At 45.9% G+C, this 25588-nt stretch overlaps 1 protein-coding gene across 1 annotated transcript; it reads right to left on the bottom strand.

The window, feature by feature from the left end:
- Positions 1 to 759: 759 nt before the first annotated feature.
- On the bottom strand, positions 760 to 25558 carry INTS11 (integrator complex subunit 11). Its single transcript, XM_073656856.1, has 18 exons — positions 25459 to 25558; positions 18081 to 18179; positions 17141 to 17238; positions 16991 to 17064; positions 16683 to 16911; positions 15989 to 16087; positions 15438 to 15472; positions 15172 to 15310; positions 14701 to 14765; positions 14432 to 14621; positions 13317 to 13400; positions 10846 to 10935; positions 10593 to 10755; positions 10357 to 10464; positions 10206 to 10267; positions 9336 to 9478; positions 8881 to 9010; positions 760 to 1346 (listed from the first exon to the last, which is right to left on the bottom strand). Exons 2-18 carry the CDS (start codon positions 18106 to 18108, stop codon positions 1281 to 1283), a joined length of 1803 nt encoding a protein of 600 aa, XP_073512957.1. The 5' UTR covers positions 18109 to 18179; positions 25459 to 25558; the 3' UTR covers positions 760 to 1280.
- Between the last annotated feature and the right edge of the window lie 30 nt (positions 25559 to 25588).

Raw genomic sequence — 25588 nt, 5'->3', positions numbered from 1 at the left:
CTGCAATTGCAGAAAAAGTGAAGTTTCCTGTGAGTCATTCTGGTGCAGGCTCTCGTACATTGCAGAGTATTTATAGTCTTGTTCCATCGTGACGGGCCTCAGGTTCGTGCAGCGAGTCACAATCTTCTGCAGGTGTAAAGCAGAGACCCACGCCAGAAACGAGCATCCACTGCAGCGGATCAAGGACATCAACGCTGTGCAAAAATCATGTCGAATTCTACAACACATATGCTGGGTGTGAACGGAGGCTTACAGTCTGGACAGCGAGCTGTCACATTATAAGTCATTCAAAAGATGAGGCTTGCCTCCACATAAGAAAAAAGATTGCACTAGGCAATCCAAAAACACTCAGTGCAAATAACTAAAATTAATGGGCACCACCAGAATGTAGCCAGGATCTAACTATTCTGAACTATTGCATATTGGGCTTTATTTTTGGGTTAGAAGAGGAGGTCGGTTTCTGCAGCTCTTGTTTTCTTCTCTTTTGCACCATTCTAGCCCAGTCGACGTGGTTCGCCCAGAGCTCACGTGGCATAACAGAGGCCACTAATAGTATGCCGCGCTCTCACATCTTCCACGAGGACAGTAGCCCAATAACAGCCCATAATTATGTGACACGAGCCCTGCAGCCAGACATTGGAGACCCGGCACAAGTGCTAGTATGTGTTTTTTTTTTTCTTATTTTACAAGGGGGCTTACAGCATTTAAAAAGAGTAATAGTTGACAGCCCCTTTAAGATTGTTATTTTAATAAGCTGCATTTACTTTCACCATAACAAAATATTAACTTTTATTAAAAAGTGAACAGTAAAGAAACACCGCACCTTTCTTTCCATCACTTGTGCGCATGATACTTTTATGGGAATAACTCCGTCCAGGCACCGACCACTGGAGATGGAGACGATAGCAGCAGAGTTTTGCTTTTTCTGTAAATCCCATTTATTTTTATGGAAATGGCAACTTTGATTACTAAATCTATTGCATGGGAAACTTTGTGGCTGATGCTGCATTTTTTTTTTTACTATTGCAGTTCAGTGCTTGGTATAAAGACGACTCTGCCCTGAATGTAAATCACCAGATCCATCTCTGCAGACACTTAAGCGAGCAGGGCATGTGCTGTAGGTTTTATGTGAACAGACACAGAAATCCCGGGACTGCCCAGATCTTTCTATTCCCTATAGCTTACTTATGCCTCCTCTATAAACTTCTGCTCTGGTCACAGAAACGTAGGGCGATGAGGGCGTTTACCAGAATTTATTAACCCCCAGCGCAGGAAATGTTCTAGCTGGAGCCTTGTGGTAAACCCTTCTTGAGAACAGATGTCAGGAAACTCCCCAACTCTTCATCCTAAATAGACAGAAGTGAATGACGTAAGAACGCAGCACAAGAATAGTATCATATGGAGCGAGCAGGAAATACGTCCACAATGACCTGTGCATACCCCGCTGTATGGAAGAACATATGTGATAGAAAATCCCACAGTACGGAATGCAATAATAAGAATTAAAAATTCTGATTATTCAGTGACCTGCCTCAGTTTTGAGATTTTTTACGCAACCCTCATTGGCTGAGCAGAGCGTGCAGTGTGTGAGATTCCACTTTCGATCTTCAAAAAAAATTGGGCCAGAGTCAACGCATGCACAGATCTCGACCTGCGCATGCGCCACCAACTCCTGCAAACAGGTTCCCTTTAAAGTCTGTGTATCCATATACAGATGGATGACACTAGGAAGACAGACTTTGTACTTCAGAGCTCAATGTATTTTACGCCAATCCACTAATAAGAGTCAAGGGATAAAGAGGGATTTTTGGTACTCACCGTAAAATCTCTTTCTTGGAGCCTTCATTGGGGGACACAGGACCATGGGTGTATGCTGCTGTCGCTAGGAGGTTGACACCAGGCAAAAAAGGAAAATAGCTCCTCCTCCGCAGTATACACTCGCCTACAGGCATTAAGCTCATCGGTGAGTAAAGCAGTAGGAGAAACCATAACGTAAACAAATATACAATGCCCAATGGGGCACAAACTGGATGCCCAAAGGGGGCCAACTGGAGGAACACATGAACAAACTCAAGGAGGGTGCTGTGTCCCCCAATGAAGGCTCCAAGAAAGATTTTACGGTGAGTACCAAAAATCCCTCTTTCTTTATCGCTTCATTGGGGAACACAGGACCATGGGACGTCCTAAAGCAGTCACTGGGGTGGGAGAACCAAGATGGCCACAAGCTAAGTCGGACTGTGGGCAACTGCAGACTGCAGAACGTTCCGTCAAAGACTGGCATCAGCCGAGGAGTAAGTGTGGACCTTGTAAAACCTTGAAAAGGTATGCAGAGAAGACCAGGTTGCGGCCTTTCAGATTTGTGAAGCCGAAGCCTGATGGCGAACCGCCCAAGAGGCCCCCCACCGCCCGGGTGGAGTGAGCACTTACCCCCGGAGGGGGGAGGTTTGCATGAGACGCGATATGCCTCCAAAGTGGTTGAACGTATCCAAGGGGCGATGGTTGACTTGGAAGCAGGAAGACCCTTGCGACGCTCCTCAGGAATGACAAAGAGGGCATCCGAATGCCGAAAGGAAGCCATTCTAGAAAGGTACACACGTATAGCTCTGACCAGATAAAGTTTATGCAGAGATTTTTCCAATGGATGACGCGGAGCCGGGCAGAAAGAAGGCAAAACAATGTCCTCATTGATGTGGAAGGAGGAAACTACCTTCGGCAAAAAGAAAGTGCCCGGCCTGAGCACTACTTTGTCTTGGTGAAAGACCAGAAAGGGCAACCGACATAAGAGGGCTGCTCCACAGCCCTCCTAATCGAGGTAACAGCCGCCTTCCAGGAGAGAAGAGAGGCTGAGATGTCCTGAATGGGTTCAAACGGAGGCTGTTGGAGGACGGTTAGGACCATATTAAAAGGTCCCATGTATCCACCCCCTGTAGAAAAGTCTTGACCTGAGGCCGGGCAGCCAAGTTACGTTGGAAGAGGATGGACAAGGCCAACACTTGACCTTTGAGGGTGCTCAAGGAGAGACCCGCCTCTAGGCCAGACTGAAGAAAGGCCAGGATGACCGGTAACGAAAAAGACATGGGAGCTAGCTGATCTCCCTCATAGTGACGAAAGAAGGCTCTCCAGGTTCTGTGATATATGCGCGAGGTTGCGGGTTTTCTGGCGCTAATTAAGGTCTGAATGACATGGTCAGCAAAACCCGCCTTCCTTAATTAACACTGCGGCCTCGACGGCCATGCCATTAAATTCAGAGAACGAGAACTCTGATGAAGAATAGGACCCTGAGAGAGGAGATCTGGACGGTCTGGTAATCTCCAAGGTGAGTCAACAAGCAGGTTTACTAGCTCCGCGTACCAGACCCGTCTGTGCCAGTCTGGTGCTATTAGGATTACCGGTACTCCGTCTTGATCTTCTTGACGACTTGAGGGATCAATGGTAGAGGGGGAAAGAGATAGGGCAGCTGGAACTGAGACCATGGAATTACTAACGCGTCTTGAGCGATCGCTAGCGGATCGCGGGAAAGAGCTACAAAAGGATGGGACTTTGTGGTTTAACAGAGACGCCATGAGGTCGACGTCAGGCGTGCCCCACCGTAAGCAAATCTGCTGAAACACCTCGGGATAGAGAGACCATTCTCCTGAGGCAAGGCCCTGCCGACTGAGGAAGTCGGCGGCCCAATTGTCGACCCCCGAAATGTGGACTGCTGAAATTGCCAGAACAGTCTTTTCGGCCCAAACCATAACTCTTGCCACTTCTTTGAAGACGGACTTGCTGCGTGTTCCTCCTTGATGGTTTAAGTACGCCACAGTGTTGGCCGATTGCACGCGGACTGGGAACCCTGCTAGAAGATCCTGCCAGTGACGTAACGCCAGGTAAATTGCCCTGATCTCCAAGATATTGATCGGTACGGAGACCTCGTGGGGAGTCCACCGGCCCTGTACCGTGTGGTGGAAAAAGACTGCCCCCCAACCGATGAGGCTGGCATCGGTCGTGACCACCTGCCAGCGAAGCGGTAGGAACGATCTCCCGGGTCTGAAAGAAGAGAAGCGAGTCCACCATGTCAATGACCTTCTCACCTGAAGAGGTAACGTGAGACGTCGATCCAGAGACGATGGGTTCTTGTCCCATGCTGACAGAAGGGCTAGTTGAAGAGGCCGGGTATGGAATTGGGCAAACGGTACTGCTTCCATAGCAGCCACCATCTTCCCCAGGACACTCATGCATAGCCAAAGAGAGTGTGGACTTGGGTTGGAGAGAAGGTGGATCCCCAGGCGGAGAGTTTATCTTTTCTCTTGGAAGAAGGACCTAGGTATTCCTCAGGTATATAGTGGTTTGTCTTTTCCAGTTGGTCATTTATTTATTATTTGCACACGGGCCTAAAAGGCCCCAGGTATGTGAAAGTGTAGATTTTTATGGTCATGCGTTCTAGGGTTAAGGTGATCTGGAGGCTGGAGAGACAGTCCTTGAACGTGGGGCCTATGATCAACAAGTCGTCGAGGTAGGGGATAACTACAATCCCTCTGGCTCTCAGAATGGCCATGACCGTCGCCATTACCTTTGTGAAAACCCTTGGGGCGGAGGCAAGCCCGAAGGGGAGGGAGGTGAACTGGTAATGTGCGTTCTGGAAGGCAAAACGAAGGAACTTCTCATGTGATGGACAGATTGGGATGTGGAGATATGCGTCCTGAATGTCCACTGAACATAGATATTCCTCGGCTTCCATCGAGGTGATTACCGACCTGAGGGACTCCATTCTGAAGTGACGGATGCGTACTTGTCGGTTTAGCTGTTTGAGGTCCAGGATCGGACGCAGTGAGCTGTCCTTTTTTGGAATAACGAAAAGATTGGAGTAAAAACCAGAAAACTTTCCTGAAAGGGGACGGGTACTATGACTCCCGAGAGCCAAAGGGAGGCAATGGCCTGAAGGAAGCCTGGAAGCAGAGATGGTGGATGCGGGGGGGGCGAGATCTGAGAAATCGTGTTCCTGGCATGGTGTTGAATTTGATTTTGTAGCCGGCGGTCACAATCTCCTTGACCCATGAATCTTCTATCGCCGAGACCCAAGCGTCTTGGAACAGAAGTAGACGGCCGCCCACCCTGGGAGAGGTCCCAGGTGGGGGTAACCAGTCATGCTGTAGAAAATCTATTGGATCGTGATCTGGATCCCGAGGGCTTGGTGGAGCGACCCTTTGCGTGCCACTTGGGGGCGGGCCCTCGGCGTTGTGGAACGGTCCTGTTGAGAGGAGTAGCCCAGTTGGGTGAACTGACGAAAGGACCGGAACGACTCCAAGGAAAGGGACGTTTCGGCTGGGGAAGGGAGGTGCTCTTGCCCCCTGTGGCGTCCGAAATGATTTGGTATAACTTAGATCCAAACAGTCTGGAGCCTTGAAACAGGAGATTAGTTAGAGATTTTTTGGAGGCCGGGTCAGCGTTCCAAACCTTCAGCCAAAGAATTCTACGTATCGCAATAATATTGCTAGAGACGAGGGCTGAGCAGGCAGCAGCGTCGAGGGATGCCGTGAGCAGATATTTCCCTGCATGGGCGATCTGATCTGCTAGATCAGCCAGATCGTCTGGGGAAGCCGCCGTTAAGATGCCCTGTATAAGCTGCTTGGCCCATGCAGACACTGATTTTGATACCCAAGTTGATGCAAAGGAAGGACAAAGCCTCCACCTGTCTATCTGTAGTGTCCTTGAGGGAGGAGCTGTCTGGGAGAGACAGAACCGTCTTGGCCGAGAGATAGGAGGATCCACAGTTGGGGACTCCGACCATTTGGCGACAAGGTCATGGTTAAACGGATATAGCATGTCTAGCTGTTTCTTTCCTGAGAAATGCTTTTCTGGATGCTCCCACTGTTTTTGAAAGACACTGTCAAGTTCTGCATGGTTAGAAAAGGTGCGTGCCGGGCGCTTAATTTTCTTGAAAGAGACAGGGTGATCCTGAGACGGGGCCTCGTCCTCCTTAAATTGCAGAGTCTGGTTGACGGCCGAAATAAGGCTGTCAACCATGTCCTGGATTTTGGAATATTGGTCAGTGTTGGATCCAGAATCAGAATCTGACGCAGAGTCAGATCCCAGGACGACCTCTGGGGAGGAGGTGTGGGATGCAGGGGTCATCTTGGAGGAGGTCGATGGTACAGGAGAGCAGGACGAGGAGTTCGTTTCTGAGAATGTACTCTCAGTCTGCCCTTGTGAGGAGGGGGGCAAGGGTGCCTGCGAATCATCCATGGAATCGTTCGGAGCACTGGTGGCCGTGGATAACATAGGCAAGCGTTCTAGGACCTGAACCAGAGATTGGGATACTTTGGTGAAGTCAGAGACAGATTGGGACATAGCAACAGCCCACTCCGGAGGAGAGGGAGTTCCTTCCTCCTGGGTGGCGAGGGGTTCTTGGGGTGCCAGCTTGGTGGGAGGTTTGCAGGACAAGCAGAAAGCAGTTGTCCGACCTGCGGGCCACTTAGTTCTGCAAAGTGCACAGGCATAGTATGTAACTGTGTGGCAGGGACGGGCATAGAGCTCCTTGGGTCTGGGCATATGTGCCCAACAGGGATACTGTAGAGGTGGGAGCCTGAGGGTAGGAAAGGTGTGCGTGGCAGAGCCTACCCGGTCCTGGATTTAGCCGCAGTCCCGAGACCCCTGTCCTGTGTCCCCCGTCCAAGATCTGGAGCTGAGACCGTGTCGAGCTGTTATCAGAAAACAGCGACGCTAGGGAGAGTGATGCCGCCGGAGCAGGGGCATGACAGCGTGGGAGGGTGGAGCCGAGGCAGAGCGCACTGCCCTGAGTGACAAGGGGCACCGAGGCTCTGATATGCAGAAGGAAGGAGGGGGCGGGCTAAAGGCCCCGCCGCTGATAGGTCCACGGAAGGGCTGTTGGGCCTGGCGAACGCAACACTATGATCCTCACCATTGATAGGCCGATTGTTGGCTGGGGAGGGGGGGGGGGGTAAGAGGAATGCCCCCTCCCCCCCCCCCCCCCACTAGGGGGGAAAAGAAAAAACGCGGGCAGTTTTGACGCACACAGTGGGCAGGAAGAAGGAGGGGGGCTGCCGGGGGACAAGAAGAAAGAGGGGAGGGGCGTGGCTTGGATAGCGCTGTAAGTAAGCGCTGTGTATTATAAGTGCTCGCCGCTGATGTGGAAGTGATGGAAGTGGAGGCTGCAGCAGGCGTGTGGCAGGGAGCGCTGAGGAATCGACAGCCCCCTTGGGCATATACGCTTGTAAGCGAAGCCATGTCAGGGCTCTGAGGGGCCTGCTGATGCAGCAGGAGGGGGAGGGATTGTACCTTTTCTAAGGCCCCGACACCACCTCTTCTTCCTTTTGAGGATGGTCCCAGGAGGTCCTCCGTGGATAAGGGGGGATCCTGGCTCTTCCTCCTTCCCAAACTGTCCGGTCCTGGACAGTGCAGGAGACTGTGTCGACCCCAGAATCTGGGGGAAGGTCACCCGCAGGGACCACCGTCTCTCTCCCAGGCCACTCCGAGGAGGGGGCTGGGGTGGGGAACAGGCAAGGACTGGCCACCGGGAGGCGACAGGGGATAAGTCCTGCCCAGCGGGTCCAAGAGTGTGCTATGTGGAGAATGCACACTGCTCTCTCGGTCGCTTGTGTAAAGGGGGTAACAGGGAACGCAGTGTTACCTGTTAACCCTGAAGAGCTGTATCTGAAAAAGAAAGTAGAAAGATTAATAAAACACAACAGGGTTGGATCTGTTAGGATCCAGGTCTACCTCCTACAGACACTAAGCTTAAACTGATGAGCTTAATGCCCGTAGGCGAGTGTATACTGCGGAGGAGGAGCTATTTTCCTTTTTTGCCTAGTGTCAACCTCCTAGCGACAGCAGTATACACCCATGGTCCTGTGTCCCCCAATGAAGCGATAAAGAAATAGAGATCAGACAGGCTACTCGCTTCAGTTTTTAAAAAATAAGATTGCAACATGAAAGCCAAATAGATGACGTGAGAGAAAAACATTCTGTTTTACACTGATATAAAATTAGATGCGGAGGTGTGAATGGATTCTTGAGACATTTTCCCCAGCATGTTAGATAAAAACACTGCAACAAGGAAACATTAAAAAAAACACAGCTAGATGTGGCGTTTTTCATGCATTTTCCTACTGACTAGTCTACAAGACACAAAAAAATAAATAAATACTTGTCCTGTTTTTTGTTTTGACAGCTAATAACAGAACTAGGTGTGGTCTGCACTTGCAGCGATCTCGTCCTTCTATGTAACTGCTGATCTTCCATTTTTTTTTTTTTTATGCAATGATCAGACGAGAGGAGGGGATGACAAGAGTTGCCTCGTGATGATGATGACCCCCGTCCATACTGCTTATGGCATATGAACGTTCTCCGCTCTAAGTGCCCAGACGCAGTTTTCCATCTACTTAAAGGGTTGTTTCACTACAATCCTGACGAGTTATCCTTATGATAGATTATTGGTTGCAGATCAGACACAGAGTCTGCTGTTCTCGGTGCTGGTAACAGCCGGACGTAAGCAGTTATGGAGCTGAACGATGCAGCGGCCGCTGGTGAGTGTTGCAGATCCTCTCTTACTCCAATAACCTCCACTGATCTGATATTGATGACCTATCCTCGGATAGGATATTAATATTACATAGTGGAACAACCCTTTAAATAGTCAGCATGTAATGTTAAATGTTAAGTGCATGGGAAAAGGATTCCTACTCGCAAACAATTATCTGAAAAATAAATGAATGAGTGAATAACTCAATTTCCAAAAATTGTGGCTTTAGGCCAGGGAACGCTCCTCTACATAGAAGATATTTAGAATGTTTTTTACATTTTATACATTTCTACTATAAAAGGAGGAGGAAAGGTTTTCATATTGTTACTGGCACGCATTTCTTTGGTGTCCGATCTCACCTGATACGTCCAAGATACGAGAATATCTTTCATCCCGGGGTCATCAGAGTTGGTAGAAACCTGAATGAGGATGGATTCTACGATGATGGAGCCGTCCGGCAAGTGCTGTACTGAGCGGTCCTTGAGAATACTGCACAAATGACAAGATCAAGCCACGTTACAGAATTTCCATCCCCCCCCCCAGATTCACAAAACAGTTCTCCCTTTCTTTGTATAGGAATATCCTGCACTGACGTAATTACGGGATATTGTGGCTTTACACCTGGACAGTGTCAGGCTGTAGGGACACACAGTACGGCCTATTTGTCGCATCCCTGTTTCGTGGTCCAAATACAGACCACAATGTGGAGAACCAAATTCGACAGGTTCGTAAATGCACCTGTCCAGGTCGGGTAAGGAAACCAGCGGCCGTTCTGTGAATGATGATCCTACAAGTCGCAGACATCATTGGTTACCTCTTTAAGTGGCTGTATATCCGCATCGCCGTCTCCTGTTCCTTGTGCGAGTCCTGGATGTGCACCCTACAGGTAAATCGGAGCTGGTGCTCCACCAGACCGAGTTCCTTCAAGGCTTGCTCGGGTGACACCAGACGGAGAGTCTGCCGAGAACAAGAAAGAGACAGGGTCATTGGCGCGTGAATAGTTTATCACAGCCCCACACCAAAACTTCTAAAAAGTTCTCACTACGATCCTCTGAGCAAATACGTTTGAAAATAACGGGAAAAAAAATGCCAAAATTGAAGTTTTTTTGTGCCTCTGAACTAAGCAAAAAGCTATCAAAATGTTTTATGTATCCTAATAATACCTAGAGATTGCCCTGCAAAAAACAAAGCCATCTATGGAAACATAAAAAGTTATGGGTATCCTAAAGTGGATTTCCAATAGAGTTTTACAGTCTTTTTTTTGGAGTGGATGCACTGGGTAAAAAATTTAAAAAAAAAAAAAAGGAAAAAAGGAGTAACCGATCCTTTTTAAGGCTATATTCACACAAAAAGGCTTATGAGGTGGTAAAGAAAAAAAACAAAACCTATATACTCATTTATCGGATTGGCACCAGTCCGCTGAATGTGTCTCCCCACTGGTCTGATCGGCTGAAGAAACTATGTAAAGGCTGTTGTCAGTCAGTGGTCACATGATGTCCAAGGCTGGAACAAGAAGCCAGAAGACACAGGCAGTGGGGTGGCAGAACGGTGCTGGTCCGGTGGGCGAGTATATGGGGTTTATTCCTTTTCACACCTCACAGGCTCCTTTGGAATATAGAAATAAAAGGTTTATAGTTTAGAAACATGGCAGCGCTCTGCGCAGTGACATCTCATCCCTCCTTACATTGTCCTTCATTATGAGCGTCCCATGCATCAGTCTGGGCTTTTTAGCATCCGGCATGAGACCTATAATTATAAGAAGTACAGCATGATGTAATATGGCCCTGTGGACCGACCACAATCCTATCACACAGCCCCTGGTCCGAGCTTCTTACTAAGTGCGGTCTCCTTCTTCAGCAGGTCCAGTGAGATATCCACTGGTATGTTCGGGTTGGTGGCGATGGTGGCAGTCTCCCCGTTGAACGGCATGTAACACTGGATGCCTGCGGGGATAATACAGAGGAAGGCATCAGTAGAGAGATCCGCCATTACATATTGGGGCAGATATATGAACACTTGTGCAAAAAAGAGGGCAGCCATCACCCCCACTGTGTATAATCTTCCTACTTACGAAACTCTTGCTCAACCTTTTGCTTAAGGAACTCCATCTTTTTGGCCTCTCCGTGCACCAGTAGTACATGGCGGGGTTCTGCCTGGCGGATGAGCTGCATGATACCTTTGGCATCGGCGTGGGCACTGAAGGACATATACTCTACCTGCATTTTTACTTCCAGCTGCCAACAAATGACAGTAAATGGTCTCTATCATCAGTGCTTGTAGGTGAATACATTCATAATAAAGGGTAACTAGGACTGAGCACCCACCGTCTGTCTGCCCTCCATCTCCAGTTTACGCTGCCCACTTAGGATCTTGTGTCCCACTGTGCCCTGTACACAGTACCCGGGCATGATCACCTGTACGAGAGACAATGACAATCTGATAAGTGATCTACAATGGGAGATGCAAGACGTTATTCTAGATATACATAATACTATAGAATACATAATCCACAAACAATATGGTGCCAATATCTCCCGAAAAAAAAGAAAAAAAAACCCTCACTGCTTATCACTACATAAACATGCCCCATTTGTCTTTCAGGACGAGTTGCTGAATGGACCTTGGGCATACACAGCACTGTTCTGCCAGAATTAATAATTTAATAGCTTTAATGGTGTCTATTAATAAAAAAAAATAGTTAAATTCTACCACCGAGGATTCGTTTGCTTTCTTTATATACAGTTGTAGTGTACAACATGGTCGACCACAGATCGTAATGCAGGATATGGCACATACCACATACATGTAGGTCAGGAGGATACAGTTTTACCATAGGTTTAGCTATTAGAGTCAATGTTCATGCAGCACAGACCTGGTGTGAATTAAGCCTGAAAAAAAAAAAAGTTTTTCGAGCACAGCTCACTTCTGCATAAGGAGGTGAGCGCTTGCAATGGCGCCACATCTATCTACCTATAGGACAGGGGGTGATACCTGCTGATCATGCACGGATTTTGGGCAGGTGTGAAGTCGTTGGTGCCATTCAACTGCCAATGCGGAGGTGAGCTCTGCCGGTCAAACCCATTATATAACTTAACGTTACCTCCATTTGTGTACAAAATGTTCTCAGAAACGGAGCTGGTTTATTGTGGTGGACACTGGTTTAGGTCCATTTTCATATGAAAGAAGTCAAGGCACTCCTGGAACCAAGGTGCACAAGTAGGATCCCAATCCGTTTCTCAAACCGTAAAAGACACTTGACACTCGTGTAAATACGTTCAACATTAATTTTTTATTTAAATGTAGAAAATCCAGAAAAGAATAAGACGTTTCGGTCAATACAAGACCTTCATCAGTCCTCTGGATGGTGAAACACTGTGCGGTGTAGCGCTGGGTGCACGTCCGCGGTGTCCACCGCTTAGACAGGAAGCGCTCGATGGCCCCCCGCGGACGTGCACCCAGCATTTCACCCTCCAGAGGACTGATGAATTTCTTGTATTGACCGGCACGTCTTGTTCTTTTCTGGATTTTCTACATTTAAATAAAAAATTCATGTTCAACGTATTTACATGAGTGCTAAGTGTCTTTTACAATTTTAGGTCCATTTTCATGACTGATACGTGATCCAACCACTTAAAGCTTGTCATAAGACAACAGGCATCTGAAAATTCACCATCGATCACGCAATATTATCCAAAAGAGCAGAAGACGATGACAAGCTGCTGCCAGATAAGTTTAACAATGGCTTAAAGAGGTTGTCCACTACTTTTACAGTGATGGCCCGTCCTTAGTATACTGTAGGTCATCAGTGTCTGATCGGCTGGGGTTCGACACCCAGCACCCCCCCGCTGATCAGCTGTCATCCAGAAATACTTACTTACAGAGTTGGCCGTCGCAGGGTACTGCACATCCTCCTCCCATTCACATCAATAGGAGGCGAATGTGCAGTACCCTGCGGCGGCCACTACCAGAAGACGGCCAGCTCCGTAAGTAAGTATTTCTGGCTGACACCGATGACAGCTGATAGGCGGGGGGTGCTGGGTGTCGGACCCCGACCGATCAGATATTGATGACCTATCTCATAAATTAAAAAGTAGTGGACAACCTCTCCAAATGATCAAAAAAGTCAAAATCCTCTATTTGCTGTAAAATATTTAATAACCTTTTAAAAGGGTCACTATGCAGATAGTGAAAACCTAATTGTGGCTTCCAGGAGAACACAATAAGGTGAAGTGTAGTGATGAGCGAGTATGTTCTATTAACCCTTTCGCCGAGTATGCTCGGGCGAGCTCCGAGTAGTTACAGCTGCTCGGTGATATGTTTGAATCACTCCCGTGTGCATGATTTGTGACTGTTTGACAGCTTTAATACATGTGAGGAATGCCTATTTCTTACACATTCCTCACATGTATTAAAGCTGTCAAACAGTAGCAAATCATGCACATGGGAGTGATTCAAACATAACACCGAGCAGCTGTAAATACTCGGTGCTCGCCCGAGCATACTCAACGAAAGGGTTAACAAAACATACTCGCTCATCACAAGTGCACACGATGCAGATATGTAGCGGGTGGAAAAATCCGCTGCGTATTAACTTTTACTGTATCTCATTCACACAGCGCAAACTAACCAGGGCTGACATCACTCCAGATATTTCTTTTGACATACATCATGTGCCCCAATACTGGCCCATCCTGACGACATCGGCGGCTTTGGATCCTTTTAGTCTAATGTGTATGGGGGCATTTACACACAAGAGTATTTGCCTTTAACCCTGTGCGTTACACGGAGATCTCACCATATTCTTTTCATTCCCAGCCCACTTGCGAAAAATCTGTAAGGACTGACCGGCGTGTAACATTCCCGGAGTAGCGAACACCACCTGCGAATTACAACGTGTAGAGACAGTAAAGGTTCACGGCTAACAAACATTCAGTTATATGCAAAGGAGCTAACAATCTGAATAAAATTCTACTGTTAACTCCCTATTATCAAGATCTCTGCTTTTTGTCAGTGAACACTCACACTTGCGTTCATGTCGGGATCAAACGTCTGTCCTGTAATATTGTATAGAGACAGGAGCCCGGCTGGTAAAAGTCGGTCTGTCAGGACAGTATGAGGAGCTGATATGATGTGGCTTTGGCTAATACATCAAACTTGCAGGCATAAGTCTGTGGGATCAAAGTGGGAAGCGCTCTCTTGTCTCTAGCTCCCTCCCACCCGTGTGCAGTCATTGACCAACTTTAGTTATACTTTGATTGATCTGATTAACCTAAAAGGCACAATGTTGCTTATGCTTCATTTAGGGGAATGCATCCGATCCCAAACAGGGCAGTGCGGCCCGCTGCGGATCTAGTGCAAGAGGTCAGCGCGGCCCGCTGCGGATCTAGTGCAAGAGGTCAGCGTGGCCCGCTGCGGATCTAGTGCAAGAGGTCAGCGTGGCCCGCTGCGGATCTAGTGCAAGAGGTCAGCGCGGCCCGCTGCGGATCTAGTGCAAGAGGTCAGCGTGGCCCGCTGCGGATCTAGTGCAAGAGGTCAGCAGTGAAGAGTGCACCAGTGCAGAAGACATGGCCCGGATGGGGTTTCAATCTCCGGAAGTAAACATGTGCTTTTCATTTACTGACAGCAAGCAGAGTTTGTGTCACTAAAGACTAAATGGAAAATACACAATATATAGAAAATTCTCCAGCTAATTAAAGCCCTTAGAAATTAGTGTAGAAAGTAATTCTTTCCTGTAGGACTCCCCTCATATTGTGAGTAATGAGCACGGCAGCTGAAGACTGGTTTTCCTAGAAGTATATATAATATTCCACATACTGATATAGCGCTCTTTCTTTCTAGATCTAGAAAGAGAGAGATCTATATACAGATCTCCATACACAAACACACATATATTCCAGAGTACATTACTACCATTGGTCCAGGGTTATCGGCAAAAGCTCTGTCGAAGGCCTTGATGTGCTTAAACTCGAACATGTTCCTCTGTACGAAGGTCTTCCGGATCTTCTGGTTAGTCCAGGTGATGAAGAGCTTGTAGTAGTGGTTTGCCTTTTCTGTTAGACCCGTGGAGAAGTAGATTGGGGCTTTCAGATTCATACGCTCCCTGAATGAAGACACTCATTATAATATGCAAATTAAAAAACTGTAATGAAAGTTACTGAGACACATAAAAGCAACGTTACCAGAATGTTTCCAACAAGATGCAGAGTTCCTGAGCTCTCCCCAGTGCAAAAACGGGAATGAGAACCTGTCAAAGGAGACAAAAACACGCTGCCATCAAGAAAAATATTTAGACGCCATTTTTGTCAACAATTTATGTGAATATATCGTACATTTATGACCTACGAATAGGACAGGGATTAAATACATGATCAGTTATACTTCCCACATAACAGATTTGCTGCAGAACATTTTTAGAAGACACGTTATAGAAAACCATAGGGAAATCTGTTCCAAATTGTGCACATTTTTTGGTACAAATTTGCTGTTGTGTTTTGTGCTGTGGATCGCCCCCATCTGAAAATCTGGATGTAAAATCCAATGATAATGCTTAAGTTATAGGGATAATTTTTTTTCAGGTTACAATTGCCTTTCCAGGACATAGTTAACCTAAAATCACATTCCAGATCGAAGAAGAACGACACGTCACCAACCTTTCCACCCTTCTCTACAGACTCGTGGACCTTCTTCAGGAAGTCTCGCTCTCGACAACGCTTGGAGTCTCTGATAGTTGTCGCGTAGGTGGATTCGGTAATGAGTAAATCTGGGCGGCATTTGTCGATCCATGCGGCTCTGAATAACATTTCAAATCAATCAACTAATTACAAAATGCATCAAAGTTAAGTGAAGAATATACCGGATATAGCGCCACAAAGAAAACATCCCAAACCCATGATGTTTAGCTAAACAAGGATCTTACCCCAAATGCCGATCTGGAGTCATATTGTAATCCCCCTGGGGAAAAAGGAGAACAGTCAAATTGTGAGATGTAAGCCAAGAATAAAATGTGTACTGATGCAAGGGCATGCTTAGATACATAGGAGCCTGCGCTGGATCTTACAGACCAGGTCTGGGGCCAGTTAGGGGGTCCCAAAAGCATGTATAAAATCATCAGTGCCAGCGACTGCAAAGGCAGGGACAGAAGGAGATTTACTTGTCAAGTATTAGCCTTCAGCTAAACTCAGGGCTGTGGAGCCAAACCACCGACTCCGACATACATGGCTCATGTTTAAGTGATAAATTTACTGTAGCACAGATTCATCTCAGCTGAAAGTCTAGACCCTTAGATCAAGAATAGGACATTTCATAACTTTCCCAGACTCTTATGAAAAAATATTCCCCACAAACTGCATTGTACTACTGTACCCAATTTATTGTATATTTTAGGAGTCGGTCCATTTTATACCGACTCCACCAAAATGGACACAGACTCAGACTCCACAGCCCTGGCTAAGCTTTCTATATACTCACAGTATAAACCACAGATTCTGAGCCAACTTTAATCTGAAACATGGCTGCTCCCAAAACATGTCCCGCATAGTATGCCTTAATCTCCAGCTCTTCATCAACCTTAAAAAATAAAAAAATAATAATTTTTAGTCGAATATATATTATTCATTTAATATTTAGTTGTTCCTTTCTAGTTGGAAATTCAAGTTGTACTTCTCATTTGGGTCATGCTAGCTCACGGTGACCCCCCTAGGAATGACAGACCTTATTCCCTTCAGGGTTCACCATTTCAGTCAATAAAAATGCCTGCATGATGCAGATGCATGGACTGTACCGCTGAAGTTCTCCACTGGGTAGAGAGACAGAAACTTCTATCGAAGTTACTGATGATGACTAGACGGCTCTCACCTCACTTATAATAAAGTAGATCATAGTTTAGCCTCCCTCACCGTAAACTTATAATCTCTGTGCTTACTTAGTAGAATATAATCATGGGGATAACACAAGAGGCGGAGAGGACATTGACTCCAGCTGCTGAAGTGATGCTGTACTGATGTGTCATGGGATTGATAGACAATCACAGGAATAAAAGCTACCCGGGAAGTAAGTGCATGGTGAGCAGATTATAAAAACCTTCGACCAGAGATGGGCAGCACCATTGTAACTGTGGAATACATGTTCTACATTTCCCAGCTTTGGGTTACGTCCATCTTACCTGCACAGTCTGATGAAGGTTCACAGCCACAACTTTCTTCATGCAGTCTTTAATCATCTGAGATGTGAAAAAGTTGGTTTCCCCTTTCTTGTCCACAGTGATTTTCCTGTAGTCTTCAAGCAGGATGGGGCAGATGGCTTTAGTAGGGTGAGTCATGTAAATGGGTCCATCAAACCCGACCATCTCGCTCATGTATGGCAGAGCTCCGCAATGGTCCAGGTGAAAGTGGCTGGAGAAGGAATGATAGGAAGTGACCCAGCTGCTGAGGAGAGTAGGGTCCTATCAATCTCTACTATAAATTATATTACCTGATAATAACACAATCCAGAAACTCGGTGAGACGTCCGTTCTGTGTAATGTATGAGAAGTCTGGGAACCGGCGCTGTTACAAAGAGGAAAGGTATTACTACAAGAATCAAAGACCCTCTTATACTAATGCCTCCCCCTGCAGGACTCACGTCATCATTGTAACCCATGTGCATGCCACAATCCAGCATCACATTCTTCCCTCCTATGGAGACCAGGATACAACTGCGTCCAACATCTTGGCCAGCACCTAAAAACAGCATCGTAATGAAAGTGTTAATATATTACATCACTTAGTGTCTATTATAGCCACAAAACAGCCAGTGGATTACTGTGAGCCGGTCAGATCCGTACTGAGCAGTGTGAGATCTCAGCAGGGAGGAGGGACACTGAGGAGCGGTCAGTCAGGCTGTGATGGGCCGAGATGGAGCTCAAACTTCCAGAGGGATTATACAGACTTTGCGACATGGATTATCAAAGAAAGGGCATCAGCCTCACCAGCTCTAAGTTCTATTTAACCGATAATATTTAATGTATACAGTTTTGATTGTAAAATCTGCAGGCAAATCCGCTGTAAGGAAATCCACTAATAAAATGATCTGCAATATGTGGCTTGTCAGTTGTTGGGAAACAATAATTCACATCATGTCCTGATGAGAATGCCAGGAGATCAAGATCCATCCCATAAATCAATAGGAACTATCAGTATGTAGTACAGGATTTTTTTAGGATTAACAAAGGACTTTAACCCACGTTAATGACAAGTAAAGACATTGCTGTCTCCGTTCTCAGTATTACCCAAGGTGAAACCTACTGTATTCTCCTGTGTTATTATGTACACAAATATAATCCGTCCATAGTCTAAAGAGACCTCCGACCACTGTAGACTGTTTTATTCCTACCATCAATATATAACAGTGAGCAATAAGCTTCAAAATGCCCCCTAGTGGTGGAGACAGGAATTTTGCCTTTTAGGACCACACAGGTTATTTGCAGCTCTGTATCAGCAATCAAAACTTTTTTTTTTTTTTTTAAATAAAGAATGGTGTTCAAAAGGTTAACAGTCTTAATATTACCGATCAAGATTCTTACCGAGTGGGGTGACCTTAATTTCTGGCATTTTCAGATCTGGAATCTTCAATAATCAATTTACATGTGACGTAAGTAAGCGTGAAGTAGCTTTCTTCAGATCTGTAAAATAAGAATGATAATAAATGTAAAAATGTGCAAGTGTAACCCTAGCTTTATAGGCAAGAGGCTAAAATATTATGGAACTGCATTATACAGCATTCCCCAATATATTACATGGACTATACTATAGGGACACGTCTTATTCATTTTTGGCAGTGCTGCTTCTCGCCCCGTCTGCCTTTACTAACATGTAGCAGATCGGCCGGTGGTGCAGAGCTCACCGATTCCAGTGCGGTCCTGTAATAGGAGCCACAGGTGTAACAAGTCCGGTGAAGACATTTCTTCCCTCCTAAATCTTCCCCCATCACCTGTGAGTGATATTATTGTGAAGTGGAAGGAACCGCAGCAACTCAGCCAGGAAGTGGAGACCCCGTGAACAGCCCCATAAACTATTAGGTGTTAGAAGACTCAAGTGAAAAACATATGTATGACGCTTGAAGTGAATCTGTCATCAGGCTGCAGCCCCCAGTCCCCTTATATGATCAGGGAGCTTTTGGAAAGATAAGTCAAGTCATACCTTTCTTTATAAAAATCCACAATTCCATAATCAAATAATCCACATTGTTATCAACATGCAAATTAGGCTGCAAGTGCTCTGGACATGATGGAGCACTTCCCAAGCCTCTGGGGGAAAGCAGCCAAACAGGTTGAGTGCTTTTTAGACCTCAATCTGCCCACATGCCTGTATACAGAATGTACAAGTGAGAGAGACCTCCGGGATCCGGCAGATGGCTGTGTTCACAATGTGAACAGATCCTAGTGGGTGGTAGAAAGAGGTTTCATTGGTGACCTCTGATAGCCTTCAGCCCGAGTACAACAGATCACTGAAGCTGATAAGACACCTTACATAAGATTAGATCATTTCACAGCGCTGCACTTTGATAAGCAGTCAGTTTTATCGATAATGGCCCTTTAAATGTCATCACGTGTCGCACAGCTCATTTCCCCAATGACTTCTGATTGGTCACCCTCATAATCAGTCCTGCACGATGAGAACCACGTTCTACCAGGTCCGATAACAACGTGAGTGACGAGAGCCTGCGGCTGAGATCATTATGCAGGAATTCGCTGATCATCCTCTCACTTGACTCGTTTCTCCGGCTGCAGATCTAGACAATGACGGGCAGCTGTGTGATGATGCATTTATAGGGTGTCTGTGCGCACAAGATGACTGTACAAACCAAGCACAGACACTCGGTGCTCCCTTCGCGTAGATCAGTAGTTCAATGCACTTTCCCTCCTACTTGTTCTCCATCTATTTTAATACTCTTCTTCCTTGATTGACAGCTCTGGCTTTACAAGAGTCAGAGGAGGGTGAACATAGATAGAGAACATGCCCATAAGTCTGTCACATGGTGGATCTTAATGACTGGAACCCCCAGCATCAAGGAGATTTAGGCTTCACTGGTCAGTGTTCATAATAATCACATTAAAGAGATTGTCCGGCACTTTTATATTCATGACCAATCCTCAGCACAGGTCCCCAATATCAGATCCAGGGCCAGCACCTGGCCCCATGAACCCTGCATGTAAGGAGTGAGCTCAGGAGTCCATTCCCTACAGCATGGGAGGCAGGGCTGTGGAGTCGGTAAGCCAAACCTGGGACTCAGACTCCTCAATTTCCCTTACACCGACATAGATAGAGGGAGACATAAATAGATGGAGGGAGGGATGGATAGAGGGATGGATAAATGAACGGATAGATGAATACATGGAGGGATAGAGTGTGATAGACAGATGACAGCTACAGACAGCAAATAGTACATTGCACATATCGCATATATAGTTCACACATATGAACAGAGAGCACATAATAATCACCTACAATATTAGCATTAGTTACCTTCCTGTGACAGAGATGAGCAGTAGTACTTTCACTTTCTCCAGCTCGGGGGCCCAGGAATCGGATCCTGTGCAGGGCAGGCACCCCTCCCCCTCCTCTCTCTGGTGAAGACAGCAGAAGACAGGACAGAGGAGGGGAGATTGCCCCCTGCAGTCTGGAGCCGCTGCAGGACGGTAGAACTGCAGCATACAAGTGAGTTTTGATAGGTGAGTGACCCTGCTTCTAGGGAGGGGGGCAGCTGCCCCCCCTGCCCCTCGCTGGCTACAGCCATGATTCACACAGCGTTTTTGCGGATCCGTTTTTTGCAGTAAAATGCAGTGACTCTGGGCATCCCAGCAAAGTCAATGGGTTTCAAGATATGACATTCAGACACATCGTTTTTGTGAGGATCCGTTTTTGGGCTCAAAAACGGATCCTCACAAAGAATGAGCCTGTCAGTTTGTGTGGCGTTTTTCTAATCTGCTTTTGCTATTGAAAACATTATCTATGAGCTCAAAAACCTTTCAGGTGATGCGTTTTTTTAAAAAGCTGATCTGCTTTTGCAGCTGAAAAAAGTATCCTCAAATAACGCAGCAAAAACGCTGTGTGTGTGAATGTAGCCTTAGATCAGAAATAGAACAGCCATTTATAGGACATTTCATAACTTTCCCAAAGTCCTATGAAAAAATATTCAGCACATTCTGCATTGATCTACTGCACCCAATTTATTATATATTTTAGGAGTCGGTCCATTTTATACCGACCACGACGCCACCAAAATGAGCACCGACTCCACAGCCCTGATGGGAGGAATCCAGCTTGTGCGACCAGCACCTGTCTAGCGGCTGCAAATAGAGCTACCTGCGATAGCAGCAGTTTAACCCATTAGGTGAAGGTGTCCATCGTGTCAGTGGCACCTAAGAGGATGGAAATGACGTGCTGGTGACACTGTCATGGTAGCCAGCAAAGTCCAACTGAAAGTCCCCAAATCTGCCATATTTGTACACCTACAACACTCAGCTTGTGTGGGCATGATAAGAAATCAGTAATTTTACAATAAACTGCAATATTAAGGTATTGCACAAGCAGTCGCAGGTTCATGTCTGCTATGGGGACTAAAAAATATAAATATAATAAAGACATCACATTTTTTTTTTTTTATGAAGGTGAGGAAGTAAAATACCAAGGAAAGTCCTGGAGAATCCCCTTAAAAGGAACCAGTCAGCTGATTAATGCTGCAAACCACAGGTAGCATGAATCGGACCACGGCTGCACCACTGCAGGAGGTACAGTATATTTATCTCTGAAACGCTCTGACAATTCAGAGAAAATATAGTTAAAAGACTCGGCCAGGACCCATAGAGATGAGACTGGTCCAGCGCTGCTCCTGGCCAGCAGGTCTCGCTGATTGAGAGGCGTCTCCCATGTGTAGGGAGAGACTTGTCAATCACCTGGCGCGGCACTGGGAAAGGCCAGGCGGGGGATGCCCTGGACTAGTCGTCTGGCCTCTGGCCAAATCATTACACTTTTTTTTTTTCTGAAACACCGGAGGATTTCAGAGATGACTATACCAGCAATTGAGCAGCCAGGCTCCGATTCAAGCTGCCTATGGGTTGGGTAACGAAAGAGCCAATGGGTAAATGTTGGTAAGGTATTAAAAGGCCATATATAAATCAGAATAATACCGATAGAAACCCATCAGCCACTCCACAATCGATATAACCACACAGAAAAAAACAAAAGGAGTTAAATGGCTAAAAACGGTAAATATTTTATTAGAGTATATACAAAATGAACATGTGTAAATCTAAAGTATGTAGGATGAAAAAAAATGCACACTGGCTACCAGATAACAAGGGTATAAGGTGAGATCGGTATATGGAGGTAAATATCACATGTAATATACTCAATGATCACGAGGAACGAGACCAGACTCTCAATAAAAATTACCGCATCTACAGTAAATTGCACTCTTGGTCTCAGAGCTCTCTTGTGGTTGTTATGACACGTGACCCCGGAGCCCAATCTGTCTCCACCTTTGTAGGAATTGAACATCAAGAGGAAGTCAGGGCTGCGGCTGCTCTCTCAAGTCCTCTTGATGTTCAATACGTCCTAAGGCAGAGACAGTGTCGCCAGAGCTGATTGGGCGCCGGGCTCGAGTCATAACTGCACGAGAGCCCCAGGACCACGACTGCTGACACCGCTGGAACAGCACTGGCATGGAAGGTGAGTATAAGCTTTTTTATTTTATTGGCACCAAACATTTGGATCAAGAAGGGGTTGTCCTAGTAGTAGACAACCCCTTTAGAGAGAAAGCACCCCTTTTATCAAGTGAAGACCACTGTGGTCGTACTAAATGTGTAATAAATATATATACAGTACAGACCAAAAGTTTGGACACACCTTCTCATTAAAGATTTTTCTGTATTTTCATGACTATGAAAATTGTACATTCACACTGAAGGCATCAAAACTATGAATTAACACATGTGGACTTATATACTTAACAAAAAAGTGTGAAATAACTGAAAATATGTCTTATATTCTAGATTCTTCAAAGTAGCCACCTTTTGCTTTGATGACTGCTTTGCACACTCTTGGCATTCTCTTGATGAGCTTCAAGAGGTAGTCACCGGAAATGGTCTTCCAACAATCTTGAAGGAGTTCCCAGAGATGCTTAGCACTTGTTGGCCCTTTTGACTTCACTCTGCGGTCCAGGTCACCCCAAACCATCTCGCTTGGGTTCAGGTCTGGTGACTGGCGTAGCACCCCATCACTCTCCTTGGTCAAATAGCCCTTACACAGCCTGGAGGTGTGTTTGGGGTCATTGTCCTGTTGAAAAATAAATGATGGTCCAACTAAACGCAAACCGGATGGAATAGCATGCCGCTGCAAGATGCTGTGGTAGCCATGCTGGTTCAGTATGCCTTCAATTTTAAATAAATCCCCAACAGTGTCACCAGCAAAGCACCCCCACACCATCACACCTCCTCCTCCATGCTTCACGGTGGGAACCAGGCATGTAGAGTCCATTCGTTCACCTTTTCTGCGTCACACAAAGACACGGTGGTTGGAACCAAAGATCTTAAATTTGGACTCAGACCAAAGCACAGATTTCCACTGGTCTAATGTCCATTCCTTGTGTTCTTTAGCCCAAACAAGTCTCTTCTGCTTGTTGCCTGTCCTTAGCAGTGGTTTCCTAGCAGCTATTTTACCATGAAGGCCTGCTGCACAAAGTCTCCTTTTAACAGTTGTTGAAGAGATGTGTCTGCTGCTAGAACTCTGTGTGGCATTGACCTGGTCTCTAATCTGAGCTGCTGTTAACCTGCGATTTCTGAGGCTGGTGACTCGGATAAACTTATCCTCAGAAGCAGAGGTGACTCTTGGTCTTCCTTTCCTGGGGCGGTCCTCATGTGATACAGTTTCTTTGTAGTGCTTGATGGTTTTTGCAACTGCATTTGGCGACACTTTCAAAGTTTTCCCAATTTTTCGCACTGACTGACCTTCATTTCTTAAAGTAATGATGGCCACTCGTTTTTCTTTACTTAGAATTTGTATTATGGCAAGAAAAAAGCAGCCAACAGTCTATTCAGTAGGACTATCAGCTGTGTATCCACCAGACTTCTGCACAACACAACTGATGGTCCCAACCCCATTTATAAGGCAAGAAATCCCACTTATTAAACCTGACAGGGCACACCTGTGAAGTGAAAACCATTTCCGGTGACTACCTCTTGAAGCTCATCAAGAGAATGCCAAGAGTGTGCAAAGCAGTCATCAAAGCAAAAGGTGGCTACTTTGAAGAACCTAGAATATAAGACATATTTTCAGTTGTTTCACACTTTTTTGTTAAGTATATAATTCCACATGTGTTAATTCATAGTTTTGATGCCTTCAGTGTGAATGTACAATTTTCATAGTCATGAAAATACACAAAAATCTTTAAATGAGAATGTGTGTCCAAACTTTTGGTCTGTACTGTATATATTTATTTATTTATTTTAGTTGAGAAGTCCACCTTACCCCTCAAAGGGCATCAAGCCTAGTACACTACTAGTTGCCAGACATGAAAAAGAGCCCCAACGCGCGTTTTGCATATTTGTACATATACCATCCCTCTGAAGAAGCAACATCACAAATACTCAGAGCAGTGTTTCCCAAACCCCATCGTCACAGACCCCCACAGGTCATGTTTTCAGGATCTCCTTAGTATTACACAGGTGACTTAAGTATCATCAAGGCATCAGGAATTCTCTCACCTGTGCAATACTAAGGAGATCCTGAAAACATGACCTGTGGGGGGCCGTGAGGATGGGGTTTGGGAAACACAGCATTACAGCCATACGTTTCACCTATTAGTGATGTTGCTTCTTCAGATGGATGGTACATGTACAAATATGCGAAACGCGCATTGTGGCTCTATTGAGCATATCATATGTGAAGTTTACCTCCATACACCCACCTCACCTTATACCCTTGTTATCTGGTAGCCAGTGTGCCATTTTCTTTCATCCTATATACTTCAGATTCATTTTTGGTGTAGTCTAATAAAATGTTTTTACTGTTTTTAGCCATTTAACGCCTTTGTTCTTTTTCTGTGTGGCTGTCTGAGGTTTGGGCAGCATGAATCAGTGGACAGGTTCCCTTTAAAGAATTCCCGTCACCTCTCCTGAAATGTGGAGGTCAGTAAATACTCACATTCCTCATGAAATAACAATTCCGGAGCATCTTTCCTAATAGCTGCATGATGGGCATTTCCTTTATTGTTCCTGCTGGAAATGTATTAAGATGTGAATGTGTGTACAGCATGACATTGTATAATCTGTGCTGACGACAACACATTGTGTAGGGGAAAAGCCACATTTCTTAGCTTTTCTTACATTTCCAGGAGGAATAACAGAAGAATGACACAATGTGCAGTACTCGATGCTTCAGAATTGTCCTTTCATGGGGAATACAAGCATTTACTTTCAGGTCTGGAGCAAGTGCTCCACATTGTGCTATTCCTCTATTATTCCTCCTGGAAAATGTACTAATGCACTGACTGACAACTGGGTGTGACTTAGGGCTGTTACCCCATGGCCAGCCCAGATTAGACACTTTAGGCTGTAAAAGGACACAACCCCAACCTTTATTTTAGCCATTGCCAGGAGGAATAATAGAGGAACAGCCCACCATAGAGCTATTAGGAAAGACTGTTATTTCATTCGCCTTTCAGTGAGGTAGAGCTGCTTTCCCCATTGTTAGCATCTGCAGTGCTGCTTATAACATTATAATCCCCAAATAAAAAAAATAGATAAAAGTGGCAAATAAAATCGCACAAACTTGCATTGTGCGACTAAGTCGGCCGACATCCAGTCAACTGCTGAGAAACGTTATATAACAACAGCAAAAATAATGCAACCGAGTCCCGCCACAAGAGAGGTGCGCGCGCACACACACACACACAATACTCACCGTCAGCTGCACCACTAACCGTCACACCTGGGCAGCGCCATGACACTGACGTCATCGCGTCACGTGATCAGCTCAGCGTGGAAAAAGGTATGGGCAAAATGACCAATAGGAAAGCAAGGGCGGGGCTTAA

This window comes from Phyllobates terribilis, unplaced genomic scaffold (assembly GCF_046119375.1).
Source record: "Phyllobates terribilis strain yellow unplaced genomic scaffold, ASM4611937v1 Scaffold_12__6_contigs__length_324123572, whole genome shotgun sequence".
In the NCBI taxonomy this organism is placed as follows: domain Eukaryota; kingdom Metazoa; phylum Chordata; class Amphibia; order Anura; family Dendrobatidae; genus Phyllobates; species Phyllobates terribilis.
This window is presented reverse-complemented; position numbering and strand designations above follow the sequence as displayed.

Excerpts from the sequence above, each read along its gene's own strand:
- INTS11 (XM_073656856.1), bottom strand. The coding sequence starts at position 18,108 with ATGCCAGAAATTAAGGTCACCCCACTCG. Across the intron at positions 16,088-16,682 it reads ACCTTCATCAGACTGTGCAG|GTTGATGAAGAGCTGGAGAT; the intron begins GTAAGATGGACG and ends TTATTTTTTAAG. Across the intron at positions 9,011-9,335 it reads ATATACAGCCACTTAAAGAG|TATTCTCAAGGACCGCTCAG; the intron begins GTAACCAATGAT and ends TCATTTGTGCAG.